Here is a 14,944-nt window from a genome sequence, read left to right as displayed (position 1 = left end):
ATCTACATTTGATAGAACACTTTAAATCAAAGGTTCACTGAATAGACTTTTTTGAGCTTTTAACCAGAGCTGAAACAATTAGTGGATTAATCAATTCAACAGAGTATTTTGATGATTGATTGTCATTCTCTGGTTCAAACTGTGAGGATTTGATGGTTTTCTTGTGAGTATATTTTGGTTGATTGGACTAAACTTTTGGTGATTGGTAAAAAAACAGTAAAAAAATCTCCATTTATAAATATGAATCATTCGAGAAAATAATCAGCAGATTGAATGGTAATGGAGTTAGAGCCCAACCACATTTCACAGGGTCATTATGAGACCTAGGACCATGAAATGTAGTTGAAAGCTCAGGAAAAACTCTTAAATTTTGCACAAATTTTCACAAAAATTGTAAAATTGTCATCAAAAAACAACTCAGTCTGCACCAGGTCAAATTTAGTGGGTGAGCTCTAATTGAATCCCCCTCTGCTTAGAATATTAACTTCCATGTCAAATGAATTAAGAGAACAGAGTGGAAAGACGGACAAATTCACCAGCAAACATAGTTTCTCTAACTTCATATAAGAACAGCGACAACATCAAGTTTCAAAGTTATCAAGCCAAACCTGCAGGGCTAAATCAGCCTGAAACACACAGATGAGCATCATGTGTTTCAGAGTGTTTCAGTGGCCGATGAACCCTCTGACCTCAACTGTACTGGATTCTAGTTGTGTGCACAGATTGGTGCCTCTGCTCTCTGTAGATGTCTTGACAGCAATGTGTCTAATGTTTTTACAGTTGTATAAATTGGTAGGTTTAGTTTGCATATCTTCTTAAGTCACTTTGACGGTGAAAATGTTTGACCATGTTTAAAGCTACTAGCTGAAATCACCATTTTCACCTGTGGCGCCTGGCCTTGAAACAGGCCTTTATGGCGTATTCCTTCCAGATCTTTAACACTCAGCCATTATTTCACACGTTTCTGCCAACATGCTGCTTTTCCCTCTCTTCCTCTCCCTCCCTTGTTTTCTCAGTCTCTCTTTCTTTTCCTCCCTCCAGCCTCGCTCTGTCTGGAAGCTGCCGAGGAACTGAATGGTCAGAGCCAGAATGAAGTCATCATGTCTTTATATCATTATATTCTCCTTTTACCCTTTTTAGTCACAGAAAACCCATAAGGGTGGGGCGCCAGGGCATAGATTGGCTGTCGATGGGAGCGACACACATACCCACACACACACACACACACACACACACACACACACACACACACACACACACACACACACACACACACCCTTTAACCCTGTTATGTGCCCGCTCTCTCTCCACCAGCAGGCCCCGTCCTTTCCATCCCAACTCCCTCAAAGTTTCCATGACAGAGTCACTTTAACTGGGCACAGTCACATTTCTTTTTGGGAAAATGCTGCGTAAAGTGACGTTGACATTTGGTGGATAATACTCTACTTTATGGCTTCTCAGGAAATAATCATCACTTCTGTGGTGCAACATGTCTCAGTGAAAAAAAAACCTTTGAAGGTCCACCAGCTTTCATTTGGAAAATGGAGCTTATGGTGTTTTTCACCTCAGTGTAGCTAATAAAGCATGACACGCTACCTGTGCTGACAAAACCAGCATTTAAAGAGAAGGGGAAGCCACCAAAACTGACTTTTCCCACATTTTTGCTGATTTTCTGGATGTATAATTGATTTTTTCCATATTTGTTTGTCTTCTTATAATCACCAGCTAGAACTCACAGTGTACCCACCTTTTTATTTACAGCACCACTTAAATAATAACCAGCATCATAGGTTGTCATTAGAGGGGGTGGTGCACTTAATTCTTTTGCAACACACCTAAAGAAGCCTGTTTAATAAACATCTGTAGCATGAAAACCCATCAATGGCCACTAATTCCTAACAAGCATCTTTTCAGCTACTTTTCCACTCAAGCTAATATATTCATACGAGTGTGAGTGTGTATTCCAACAAAGAATTGACTGACTGTTTGCCACAGACAAACTTTCCACACCGTGACACACACACACACACACACACACTTTTTTTTCTGTGTGTGTGTATATAAGTGCAGGCTGAGTAAACCCCACAGTGATTTCCAGGCCCAGGGTGAATAAAGGTGCCTTTTGTCAGGCCTGGGGTGGGTTGGGGCGGCCGGTGAGGAGGTAGGGGGCGGGGGCGGGGGCGTCCAGTCTGGAACAAGCATGAATGTTCCTTCAGTTCCCTCAGACATCGCACTTCCCTGCCTACTTTCACAGCAGAGCTAGAAGAGAGCAAGAGAAAAGAGGAGGAGGAAGAGGAGGACCTCAGGGTGGGGTAGGAAGGGGTGCCAGGGTGGAGGAGGAGGAGGTGGGGTGTATTTGAGGAGGTGAGCGGGAAGCCGGAGGGTGGGGCTAGCATCCAGCCAGTGAGCTCATTGGAACAGCGTTGTTGTTTTATCCTCCTACCGAGCGTGTAGTTTTTGGAAGGCATACGAGCTGCGGGCCGGCCAGCTCCCTCAGTTGCCCCTTACCACTGCAGCAGAGAGGAGCCACCCCCACCCTCTAACACCTACACACACGCGCACACACACACACACACACACACGGACACACAGGCAGCCTGACTTACCCGCAGGTATCATCCCTGGTTTCATGAGTTAGCCAGGTCAAGCGAAGACTTGTTAATCCAAGTTTGGGACAACTTTACTGAGTGAGTTTTACTGGCATTTTTAAAATTTCTTATTTTTTCTTACTCATCTGAACTCTCGCTGTTTTTCCCTTCTTTCTGTATTTTTGGGTTGTATTTTGCACAACCTTTTCCTCCTCCTCGTGCGGTGGTGAGAAACGGAGTAGCCAGACTCGAAGAATTTCACACTGTGACATACAACAAGGAGAAACACTGAGCGAAAGCAGGAAAAAGCTGCACAGAGAGGTGGAAGAAGAGAGGACAGAGATAGAAAGGTGTCCTAACCGGATTTGTTTTGTCTCTCTCTGTTTCTCCCTCAGCAGTCCGGTGCTCCGGTGGAAAATGATCCTCTGGGCGCGCTGCCTCCTGGATGGGGTAAGTTTGCCCAACACGCTCCTTGTACATACACTCCAGACAAAGTTACTCTCAGCGAGGGGTGCTAAAGTGTTGAAAGAAAACTGAAAATGGCCTTGAGATCTGGCTTTTCAGGTCAGATTTTGGTCAATCTGAAAGTCCTCTGTGCCTGCTGGAGGTGTCTGGTGTTGAAGTTAATCTAATCCGTCAGAACTGGGTTCTTAAGCCTGAGCTGCTTTCAATCAAGACCTGAAATCCTCGCCAGTTTTGTGTAGGTATTTTTGACCACTCTCGCCAGTAGGCCGCACATGAAGCAATGGCATTTATCAAGATATAAACAGTGGGCTCTAGATTTAGTCACTTTAGGTTATTCAAAATGTGCTTTTCATTTCTGCAGACAGCTGTGAAGGGTGAGGTTTGGGCGAAATGTTACAAAGGTTTGCAGCACGGTAGCATATTTCTCTTCACAGAACTCTAAATCCTAAAGCCTTTATATCAGAAACAACGCTGGTTCTGTAGCTTTTGTTATTAGCTTGAGCATCTTCCTTCTCGGTGAGCAGATCAGTTGTTAATTGATTGATTTATGTCTCTGCTCCTGATTTTGGTTTTCATTCGGTTGTTGAAAATCTGGATAAGATATCTCTTGGCTTCTTTTCAAATACTCTGCGGCTCATGTTAGACCAATCCATCACTGTACGCACTCCCTTTACTCTTAAGTCCACAAATTGCAGAGGCCGCACTGATGGGACTCTTCATCATCCAACATTTTCCCAAATGAGTAATGTAATCGGATCCACGCAGAATCTTGTCACACACACACATTCATTCATAAAGGAACGCTGCTTGGCAGCCCCCACTGACATTTTCACAGACTTCATCACACAGCCATGTTCGCTCCAAAAACCCTCATGCCCATGATGCCTTTTCAACATGTTGCGGTACCTCAAGACGAAAAACCTCAATTATATCACTGGCTCGGATTTACTTCTCTGGCGCGCACTTCTTCATCTGCGGTCGCTTCCCTCGCTTTTTTTTATTTTATGTAAGGCTCAGACTCAAAAAGAGAAAGATGAGAGAAAAGAGGGAAAAATGGAGGAGAAGCACAAGAGACAGGCGAATGAAAGAAATTAGAAGTGTGTGTGTGTGTGTGTGTGGGGGGGGGGGGGTTCAAACTGGATAGTAAAGTGGGGGTGGAGTGAGTCGAGGAGAAAGCTAGCAGGAGTTGCAATGTGAGCACTACTGTTTCTAGGCCCTCCACACACTCCTGTTAATGAGAAAAAGATGTCAGAGCGAGGGAGGAGGATGGGGCACCAGCTACTCTCTCATGAGACCAGTGACCTAGTGTGCGCACGCACGCACTCTCACACATACACACACACACACACACACACACACACACACACACACACACACTTCCATAAAATGTTATCCCGTGTTTAAAGTACCTCCAACTATTCTTTTTTTTTTTTACATTTTGTAAAATGAACCCCCCCCCCAATGCCACGCACACTCAGGCGCACACTTAGGTTTACCCCGGTGAGGTATTCCAATCAAGCCTTAGTGAAATATCACACAGACTCTCTGGTTTTCTATCATGGTGGTGAGATATTTTTCCTCTTCATCCAAAAAGAGCCCAGTTGTTGCTGTCAGACACGCTCAGGTGACCCCTCTGATTTCCTGTTTTACTTTCTATTTATTGTGGAGAGGGCTTTTTTTCCAAAATCCTCCAACTTTAAACATCATAAATCCCATTAAACTGTTCTGTTTTTTCATAATGCTGTTGTGTTCTGTTTGTATCCACAGAGAAGCGTCAGGACAATGGCAGAATTTACTTTGTCAACCACAACACACGAACAACACAGTGGGACGATCCTCGGACCCAAGGGTGAGACCATGACCTCAAAAACTAGTGTGTTCGTGTGTGCGTGAGCGTGTGTGCATGTGTTTGCCAGCTTGTTGGATGATATGTCGCTTTGGGTGTTTGCTCGTACTGAGGAAGATATGACTATCATACACAGTTTAGAGGGACAGAGGGAGTCATCTACATTATGATATATGTGTTTCTCACTGATCAGGTGGTCCTGGAATATTATGGAATTCAATAACCCCCCCCCCCCCCAACCAAAAAACAAACAAAATCAAAACGACAAATTCTCTGAAGCATCCAGGCGAAATAAAAAAGGAAAATGAGTTTAAAAGAACATGGAAGAATTTATTTGACGAATATACCGTTCGGTGTTGAAAAACAGCATTAATAAAATGAAGCGAAGAAACTTTTCTTTTTTTTTTAGTTTGATATCCTGTGATCTATCTGCTGTTTATTTGATCATTTTGCTGGCATCACCCTCCGTTTTCTTTGACATTCAAACACTTCCTGAGCTGTATTGTTTTCTTTTCACCTCACTCATTCTGATTGAACCTCTAACTCTTTTGGTCGGATGAAGTAAAGTTCACACATCAGAGATTTGAATCTTCAGTCCTTTTCTATGGTCAGTCTCTTGAACGTGCAGGGCATCTTCTTCTGTATATGACATCATAAGGGTGAGCTGGAGATGTGGTGACTAGCCTCAGTTTGTGCCTTTCATCTGTAAATACTACATCCAGGTCAGAGTTAAGTAAAGCAACCTTTGACAAACCCTGGGTGGCTGCATTAAAATAGTCACTAGTATTTCTATTAAGACAACAGTTGATATGGGCCTCTCCTGCTGTGGGGCCCACTGATAACTTTCCTCTGAGTTCATCTGCTGTGGTGAGAAGAAGTCAAACATTCCTTTGGGATAAACTCCACCTGAGCCCGGCTGTGAATATTGTACCAGCGCAGGGTTTTGTTTCAGCATCCAGGGCTTTAGATCCACAGGTTGGCGGGTAGGTGTGTTAGTTTCATCCCCAGGACGGGGCCCCTCCGGCTGGGACCGTGCTCACTGCCCTCTCCCTGTTGCAGGATGATCAAGGAGCACCCCCTGCCCCCGGGCTGGGAGATGAAGTACACCGCCGAGGGAGTCCGATATTTTGTGGACCACAACTCGCGCACCACCACCTTTAAAGACCCCAGACCCGGGTTTGAGTCAGGGTAAATATTCTCTTAGCCCTTCCTCCCGAATCTGCTTTTTTTTTTTTTTTTTTTTTAATAAATCAAAGTATGTCACAGGCCGAGGCAAATACAGTTTCAGGAGATGATCAGTCAGTCCGTTCACTTTTAAAGTGAACAAAATCAACTTATTTTTCTTACTGTTTTTGTTAATCTCAATGATTTTGCCTAGGTCTGACATAACTGCATTACAAATATCAATTCAAACAATCCCGATCATGAAAAAAGGTCAACACTGTATCTTAATCCAAACATCATGGTTTTTTTTATTTTTTATCTGCATCTTTGTTGAGCCCATGTTTTCTCCATTGCCTTTTTTTCTATTTTTAAATATGTCTTTGAGCCAGACAGAATCAACTCAAGCCTCACAGGTTTTTAACAAGAAGTCATATTTTATTACAGCAACATACTTATGCTAGCCCACACACACACATGCACACGCACGCGCCTTTCTTCCCCTCAGCCTGTAGATGTTTGCCTTGCCTTGAAGCAGTCTCAAATCTCACCGCAAAAGTCAGGAGAATGTGCAGATGTGCGACAACAGATCCACTGCAGACTGCACTGGCATGTGTGGGTGTGGGTGTGTGTGCGCGCTGGTGTTTGAGCCTTTTTGTGTTTATGTCCGGCACACGAGTGTGTATTAGCTTGTGTCGTGTGTATGTCTGCGTGCATCTGCAAGCTGCTTTCCATGCTGATATTTGAACATATTTTTAGGCCGGTGGTTATGAAGGGCTCCTGAAAGAGTCTCTACTGTTTTTACACTGGATCCTGCAGGAGTGTGTGTCCGTGGCCAGCGCTCCGCCACTGCGGTCTCTATTTCCTAACCAAAACCAAGATGTGCTCAGCGAGCACAAACCCCGACACATTAGAGGCCTCCTTCTTCTTTTTCTCTCCCCCATTTCGCTCTTTCTCTTCCCATCCTCCCATTATCTTTCTCACTCTCTCTTTCTTTCACTTGGTGTCTCAGCCTCTTCGGTGCTGACAAGGCACATATTCAGCGTGTGTGTGCAGTGGGTTGGTGGAGCTTATACTAACACAGCTGCAGGCCCAGACTCACCTCTTTCTTGGAGACCCAGCCGCACTGAGTCGTTATTTAGAACTGAATAGCTGGTGTGAATTTACCATTTACTTTCTCTGGCCTACAACATGGAACATGAGGGCTTCTTTAAAGGAGACTACATGTTCCTGTTGATCTGCTGACCGGTCAAGAGCCGAAAACACAAGACACTAAGGCCGTCAGATTGTTTGTTTTGGATTATTAACTTTGGAATTATTAAATCAGGTCTCTCCATGGATTAAAGTGTAACATTAACTGACTTCCTCTCTTCTCTCTCTCCCTCTTTGTGTGCGTGTGCAGGTCACGGCAGGGCGGCTCACCCGGTGCTTACGACCGCAGCTTCAGGTGGAAGTACCACCAGTTCCGTTTCCTGTGCCATGTAAGTGTCACTGGAGTCTAAAACCAAACTCTCTCTTCAACACCTCCCCTTGATCTGTGTTGGTTTGCATTACTGGAGTCGGGTTCTGTTCAAGTTATGGAAAAAACGCACACTTAGCTGTAGTGGTTCTAACCATGCAGATAGTTTTGTCTGCATCTGTCCAGATATTGTTATCCATCTAAGATTTTTGCCACCATCCTAAAATAGTGGAAGTGAATGGAATTTCTCTGTTACAGCAGTGTCTCTATTCAGAAACAATGTCCTCGTTGATCTAGATCATCTACAAAACACACTGTTGAGAGTCTATCTGGAGACTATTTATTCAATACAAGTTTTCTGTGCTCTGAGCGCCATAAACAAAACTCCATTCGCCTCCATTGTATTGGGGTGGTGGCAGAGGCAGATATATCTTAGCTTAACAAATAAATGATCATGACTAGATGGCACTATAGGTACAGTCAATCACATTTTTGTAACATGATGTCAAGCTAGTTTGGGCTTTGAAGAGAAGAATTTGAGCTCAAAGCTGAATATAGGTGATATTTTCATACCCGCAATGAACTGCAGCATATCCATCATCAGTGGTGCTGAATAAAAGCCATTATCTGGGCTGAATATATAGCTATAACACATGTACTAATCGAAAAAAGTGTTCTTGACTAAGGTGTAGGGTTCCAGTTAGAGGTGAGAGATTTGTTGTAGCTGTCTTTTTGAAGATCGAACTGACTCAGACCTGTTTAACAATGTATCCTTTCACATACTGATAATAAATCTACGGTTATTGTTATTTATTAATTCATTATTTTCTCTCTGTCCAGTCCAACGCCTTGCCCAGCCATGTGAAGATCTCGGTGTCCAGACAGACACTGTTTGAGGACTCGTTTCAGCAGGTCAGAAATGAACCAAACGCACATCTGCTCTAAACTCAAATATCACTTCATTAATGTCATCTTGTGTTTAGTTTACAAAAAAAACCCTTCTCTCCAGAAAAGCCAAAAAAGTTACCAGACACAGAGAATGCTTGCAGTGACAATACAAAACAAATGAATCTTAAGTTTATTTAGTTAATGTTGATGATGATTAAAATATAAGGTTAAAGAAGGCATGTACATACTGTAAAACATAAACATGTTTACTGTCTTAGCAAAAGTACTGATGGTTAGACAAAAGAAATATGTTAATGGCTATTTCCGGTATCTGAACCTGTTGTGCAGTCATTATATTTTGTATCCATATGTAATTCCATTGTTCCTGGAAAATTATTCATACATTTTAATAGCCTGTTTTGTCTAAAGTATCTGTAAACCAGGCTCAGATGAGTCCATGCACACATTAGAAAAATAAATACACTTACATATCAAGTGTCTGACAAATTAAAGTTACAACAAGGTGAAAATAAATGTTTATTTCACTTTGTAATTGAGTTTTCTATCAGTCTTAATTAGTATATTTATTAACAACATTATATTTTGTCATCAGATCATGAATGTGAAGCCGTACGACCTTCGCCGCAGACTCTACATCATTATGAGAGGAGAGGAGGGACTCGACTACGGCGGCATCGCCAGGTGAGAGCAACAACTGAACAAACTTGTGTGCGCTACTAGAGCTTCTTTAACCCATTGATCTTTAATGTTGGTGACGGTGATGGTGTGTTTTTCCTATTCCCGCCACTTCCCAGCTTCCTCCTCAACTGGAACCAGCTTTTAAGTCGCTGTAAGCTGCAGTTCCAGGCAGGATCGAGACTAAAAAGATCATAAAGAGGCAATGGGAGTGAAGGAGCGGAGGTGTTGAGATAGCCGGCTTTCAAAACGTTCCATTCTCTGTAAATCCTGCAACATTTCTGTCCTCCTCTCCTCACCCCATACCTCCGTCCACCCGTCACATGTATCCATCCTGCCTCCCTGCGTCTGCTGTGTTCCAGGTCTTCCTCTCTGTATATGTTGTTATTTTTCTGTTGGTGCTGTACTCATTTTTTCCGTTTGGTTTTGCATTGTGTCTCTGTCTCCGGTGTCACGTCAGTGGTTTTACCCTATGGTAGGTGACATCATGCTGTTCTACCACAGGGTAGAACCACGGACGGGATGTTGTGAGGTGTCTGCGTCCGTCCGTCCGTCAGTCCATATCCCCCCCCCCCCTCCCATGAACCCAAAGGGGGAGGGCAGGGGCCTTGGGAGCGCTAGCTGCAGCCGGTGGTGGTGCTGCTAACGGGCCCTCATTCTCTCTAACATGCATCCTTCCACAGTCTGTTTGTGTACATTTTTATTCTGTTGTATTTATCCTTCATGTTCTGTGTTTTGTCTCCATGTAAATCTTGTGTCAGATTTTTTAGGATGTTTGCAAATCTGTTGCTGTACTATTTATTCTACTGTATACCTATATCCAGAGTAGGGTGATAAAATGATTATTTTTGACAGCTGGTCAGTTTAAAAACAGCCCAGATTAAGAGAAAGGAGTCCTTTTCTCAGTTAAGTTATAATTCTACATTTTGTTTATATACTTAAAGTTTATTCCCTTCTTTTTCTAAGAGTTAGATGTGAAGCCCATGACCACTGACCCATGACCACCTTCTGTCAGAACCTCTAAAGCTTATGAATTAACACGCTATATCTGGTTTGTTGTAAAAACAACAATGTATGATATTTCGTGGTACTTGTTTTTTTATAAAATTGTATTCGAAGTTACATCAAAGTTAGTGGCTTTATTAAATATGACAGTATTAAATGACATGAACAGGGCTCACACGGTTGCTTGGAATCCTTGAAAATGCTTGAAATTTAATGTTGTGTTTTCAAGGTTTGAAAAGTGCTTGAATTTTGGATAAAGTACTTGAAAATGCTTGAAATTGTATCCGCATTTCTTTCACAACAAATGGCCATAGAATAGGAATTTAAATGAATTTCTGATCCTTTTGTTGTTGTAATTGTGTGTATATTTTTGGAGAGATGTGTAATTTGCCACAGCTGTAAGGTGCTGGAAAAACATGAAAATGGACCTTGAAAGTGCTTAAAAAGTGCTTGAATTTGACCTTGGTAAAGGTATACGAACCCTGAAATTTGCTTAGTGTCGACACTCTGCTTAACTGAGAACACCTAATCCCATTTAGTAATTTCAAAATACTTCATTATTACAATTATCAAATACCACATTAAGTGATGGCAACACTGGTAGAAATCTAAAGGGCTGCAGAAACGATGACCTCCCAGTCAGATGACTTCCGGTCTCAGCTGCACTTATATCACTATAATTGATTTACTACAATGTGTCATTCCTCTGAAGTGATAGAATTGCTGTTTGATTGTGATTTTTTATTATTATTATTTTCTATTAACTGTGCTTATTGAACATGTTCTGTCCTTGAATTAAATCTACTGTGATAATTGTTTTGTCAGTATTTGTCAGTAGACGTCATATTTTCTCATCTATGTCACCCTTTTTTTATCTATCGTTCCTCTACCAAAAAATGTGTTTTATTAGTATTATGCTCCCACAGACCACTTTGTCTCAGTTCAACTCCTCCACTTCCTCTTGTGATCAAAATTGATAGTTCTGACATGTTCAGCCACAGAATCATCCAACATTATGACCATATATTTTTAAGAGGAAAATGATCATGTGTGCATTAATTCCTGACGTGATAATAAAACTCAGGACTTAAAAAAAGGATCAAATCTGCATTAATGCCTAATGTCCTCTTGCTCTGCAGGGAGTGGTTCTTCCTGCTGTCCCACGAGGTGCTGAACCCCATGTACTGTTTGTTTGAATACGCCGGCAAGAACAACTACTGTCTGCAGATCAACCCGGCCTCCTCCATCAACCCCGACCACCTCACATATTTCCGCTTCATTGGACGCTTCATCGCCATGGTGAGCTTCACTTTGGATAGTTTTATTAAGACCATACTTGGGATTTGATTTGCCTTCTGGGACGTTCAAGGTCTTAAAAACTGAACTACAACAAGCAACGTGTGTTTTTGCTCTTTTTACTTTTATTCTTGCTCGCCAGTCCAGTTAACTCACTTTCAGCAACTTGTTGTTTCCGAGCTGCCTACACAACTCCTAAATCCATGTCTTTATTTCAACATTTGGTCATGAGGACGTCACTTTACAAAGTGTCACTTCCTGCAGAGATGCCAGCTGCAGCACTTTGTGTCAGAGCAGCTGATTACTGTCCATCTTTCACAAGCATCTGTTTAAAAGAGGATAGCAGTTTAAATAAAGTCGAATAGTGTGAACTCAATAAAAACCAAGCATTCCACACATGAGCAAGCTCCCGGAGCTGCTGTGGCTTTCAGAGCCTTTTGTTAAAGGAGACGTTTTGTGGGCAGACAAGTATAAACTGGGGGGAAAACGGTAGTTGACAAAGAAATTTACTTTGCATCATTAAAAGTCATAAACTGTAAGAATTGAGATACCTTGTTTTTAGCAGCCTCTAAAGATGAAACTGCAGGCGAGCCTGTTCTTTCAGAGCCCCCATCTTGTCACATTCATGGTCACTATGTGTGTGGACCTTTTCTGCTCTTTTGTAAACTTTATTGACACACATTCACCTCTCTACTTCTGGTCTGTCCCCTATATGTAACCCTCTTAAATACACACACATTTCCCTATTACACTTCTGCCCTTACTACAAGCCTGACTCAGAAGTTGGAAGTTTCAGATTTCTGATTAGAAACGAACGCAGCATAACCAGAAGTGACAAGCTCCACTGGAAGACCATCCGCAGCGTTACTTACATGGCAGCGCATTTTAATTTAGGGAGTTTAATGTCGCCACAAACACGGATATTGTAATACTCAAAGTGCTTTCATTAGTGGGTCGTATGATCAATCACCATTGTTTTAACTCACTCTTTGATAGATAAAAACTTAAAAGACAATTAAATAGATGGATATCTTGTGGATTGTATCTTTACTACAGAAAAACAGCAAAACCACAGAATACTTGACTTAAAACATTACTCAAAATGTTTGATTCCTTGATTGATCAATTAATCAACTTATCAATTTGGATCAACAGAAAAAAACACATTTTGTAGATTCCGTATTATGTTAAAGGTATTGTTAAAGACCCCCTCCAATGACAGGTTTGTGTCCTTGTTATGTCTTTATGGTGTTTTTTATATGCTACATGACATATCATGAGCTTACCAGACCTCTGACGCCCGCTGCTCATCTCCGCTGCAGGCTAGCATCTCGAGGCCGCATTAGCCGGGACTAGCATAGCACAACTTACTCTCTTCGTTTTTTTAACTGTCCATTGTGAGTCTAACAGAGTGACAGGAGTGCAATGATAAATCTGTTCACTTTTTTAAGAAGATACAATAAAAACCATGAAACAAAGTAAGTTCAGGTTTGAGCTAGAATACCGCACAGAAACTCTGACAATGCAAAGGAGATTTTTCAGACATTAGAAAACAAAGGTCCCCGGCTGGATTTGAACCAGGTGCGCTGTGATAATGTGGCAGCGGTCTTAAATGACAGAAGAGAACCTCGGCACACTTCTGTGCAAAACGTACACCTGCGACTTATGAAGGTCTCATTAGACAGGAAGCTCACAAATTATTAGCACAGATTTAAGTGACAGAGCTGCTTCCTGCACCTTGGCAAAGATCTGGCCAGGTTGAGCTGTGGCTTCTTTTTGTTTTTTTAAAGATAATACTTTTGGCTGTTTTTCAAGCTTTTTCCGAGTTGTCCTTTTCCTCGAATTTGGCACAAACCTCCACTTGGAAATAACTCAAGAATCCCTACGCTAACTCTGACAACATTTCACACAAATGTCTAACAGGATAAAAAGATGAATTGATGATGTTTTATATCACAAAAGGTCAACTTCACTGTGACATCTTAATGTTCCTGTCCATTATTCAACACCATAAGTCGGGAACAGAGGGGGAGACATTTGGTCAGATACTGAACTTGTGATACTAATTAAACTGTCGTGACTGTATAGTTTTTGAAGATGTATGTGAAGCATCCACATGTCACAAAAATTCAAAAATGTGTATATATACATGGCGTACAGTATGTACTATAATGTCTCTTTCTCTCTCTGGGTTTGATTCCAGAAAGCTTTAGGTCCCAAAACCGTCACCCCCACCCCTCCTTCCGTCTGCCACCCCACCCCTCACCCACACCATGACCTCACTGCCGCACCCAGCCCACACCCGCCAGCAGCTGCCTATATTTAGTCCTAAAATGCACTTTGCCGACTTCCCTTATAAAGATGTTTGTCTCTACCAAGTCTCAACTACCAAACCCTCATACTGACGCTTTTCCTTTCTATTTACCTTTTTTACTTTCCGTTTTTCCCCTTTCCTTTCCACTGACAACCTCCACACTGTCTATAAATCTTCCTGTCTGTGTGTGAGTGTGTGTCGCTGGCTGTGAGACAGACACATGGTCAGTCAGGATACGGTAGGACAGAGCAGACTGAGTCAGTCAGTGGGCGTCTGTGTTGTTCTTGGCTCATCATAGCTCTGAGCCCTCTGTGGTTTTTTAACATTAAACAGCTCCATCTGGCTGAGTCTGCTCACTCTACCTCTCTGTGAACACACACACACCAAGCAGAGATTATGACTCGGTTTGAAGCAGATTGAATGTTTCGTGTTAAGTGCACACACAGGCTTTAGTTAATAGTGTTTTGTCTCTGTATCTTGATCTAATCTAAGGGACTGGTTGTAGTTCTCACCGTGAAAATAAGGATAAAAGGTACAGAAACAGTCCCCTGAATGTCACTTTGAATCACAATGTTAGTTCCTTTCTCGCCCAAATCATCAACCTTTGCGGCTGTATTTGTAGAAACATGCACAGGTGAAGCATGAGTTGAATGAATTATAGGTTGTTGTTTTGTCATGTACACAAGCAGGTGTGGAGGTTTTGTTGCTAAATGAAATTAGGCAGAATTATATCAGGGATAAAAGCCCTGTTAATATTTCCTGTAAAGGTGTCTGGCTGTTAAAAAACTTGAATGGGCACCAAAATTTTACAAATTTGAACCATCCGTCACCGATGACCATACAATAACATTTTGGACTCAAAGCTTTTGAATCATCAGGCTTAGTGAACCAACGCTGTGTTTTTATGTCGATCTTTGCTGAATTTGGGACTTCCTTATTGTGGTTTTGTAATGTAACGAATCCTCCCAACAGGCTTTGTACCATGGAAAGTTCATCGACACCGGCTTCACGCTGCCGTTCTACAAGCGAATGCTTGACAAGAAACCCACACTCAAAGACCTGGAGTCCATAGACCCTGAGTTTTATAACTCCATCATGTGGGTCAAGTAAGTAACGCAGGTTTACCTCTTTGTGTGTTATTGTTAATTGATGCTCACAAGAATATAAAGTGAAGGAAAAAAATGAGCCTCATTTCTTGCTTTTATTTTTTCTTCATATGTCTCTCT

General features: G+C 42.0%; 1 protein-coding gene across 6 annotated transcripts in view; it reads left to right on the top strand.

Moving 5' to 3' along the window:
- wwp2 (WW domain containing E3 ubiquitin protein ligase 2) overlaps positions 1-14,944 on the top strand; it is a 54,919-nt gene that overhangs the window by 35,785 nt on the left and 4,190 nt on the right. For 2 of the 6 annotated variants that reach the window (XM_083917167.1, XM_083917168.1), the window contains exons 11-18: positions 2,984-3,038; positions 4,821-4,902; positions 5,959-6,087; positions 7,463-7,541; positions 8,360-8,431; positions 9,021-9,109; positions 11,248-11,407; positions 14,691-14,824. In XM_083917167.1, coding sequence (XP_083773293.1) covers positions 2,984-3,038; positions 4,821-4,902; positions 5,959-6,087; positions 7,463-7,541; positions 8,360-8,431; positions 9,021-9,109; positions 11,248-11,407; positions 14,691-14,824 — 800 coding nt within the window. Of the gene's footprint in view, positions 1-2,550; positions 2,688-2,983; positions 3,039-4,820; positions 4,903-5,958; positions 6,088-7,462; positions 7,542-8,359; positions 8,432-9,020; positions 9,110-11,247; positions 11,408-14,690; positions 14,825-14,944 lie in introns of those variants that run through there. The other 4 variants (XM_083917171.1, XM_083917172.1, XM_083917169.1 and 1 more) reach the window with 4 other exon arrangements.

The sequence above is a fragment of the Echiichthys vipera genome (assembly GCF_963691815.1).
Source record: "Echiichthys vipera genome assembly, chromosome: 7".
Classification (NCBI taxonomy): domain Eukaryota; kingdom Metazoa; phylum Chordata; class Actinopteri; order Perciformes; family Trachinidae; genus Echiichthys; species Echiichthys vipera.
This window is presented reverse-complemented; position numbering and strand designations above follow the sequence as displayed.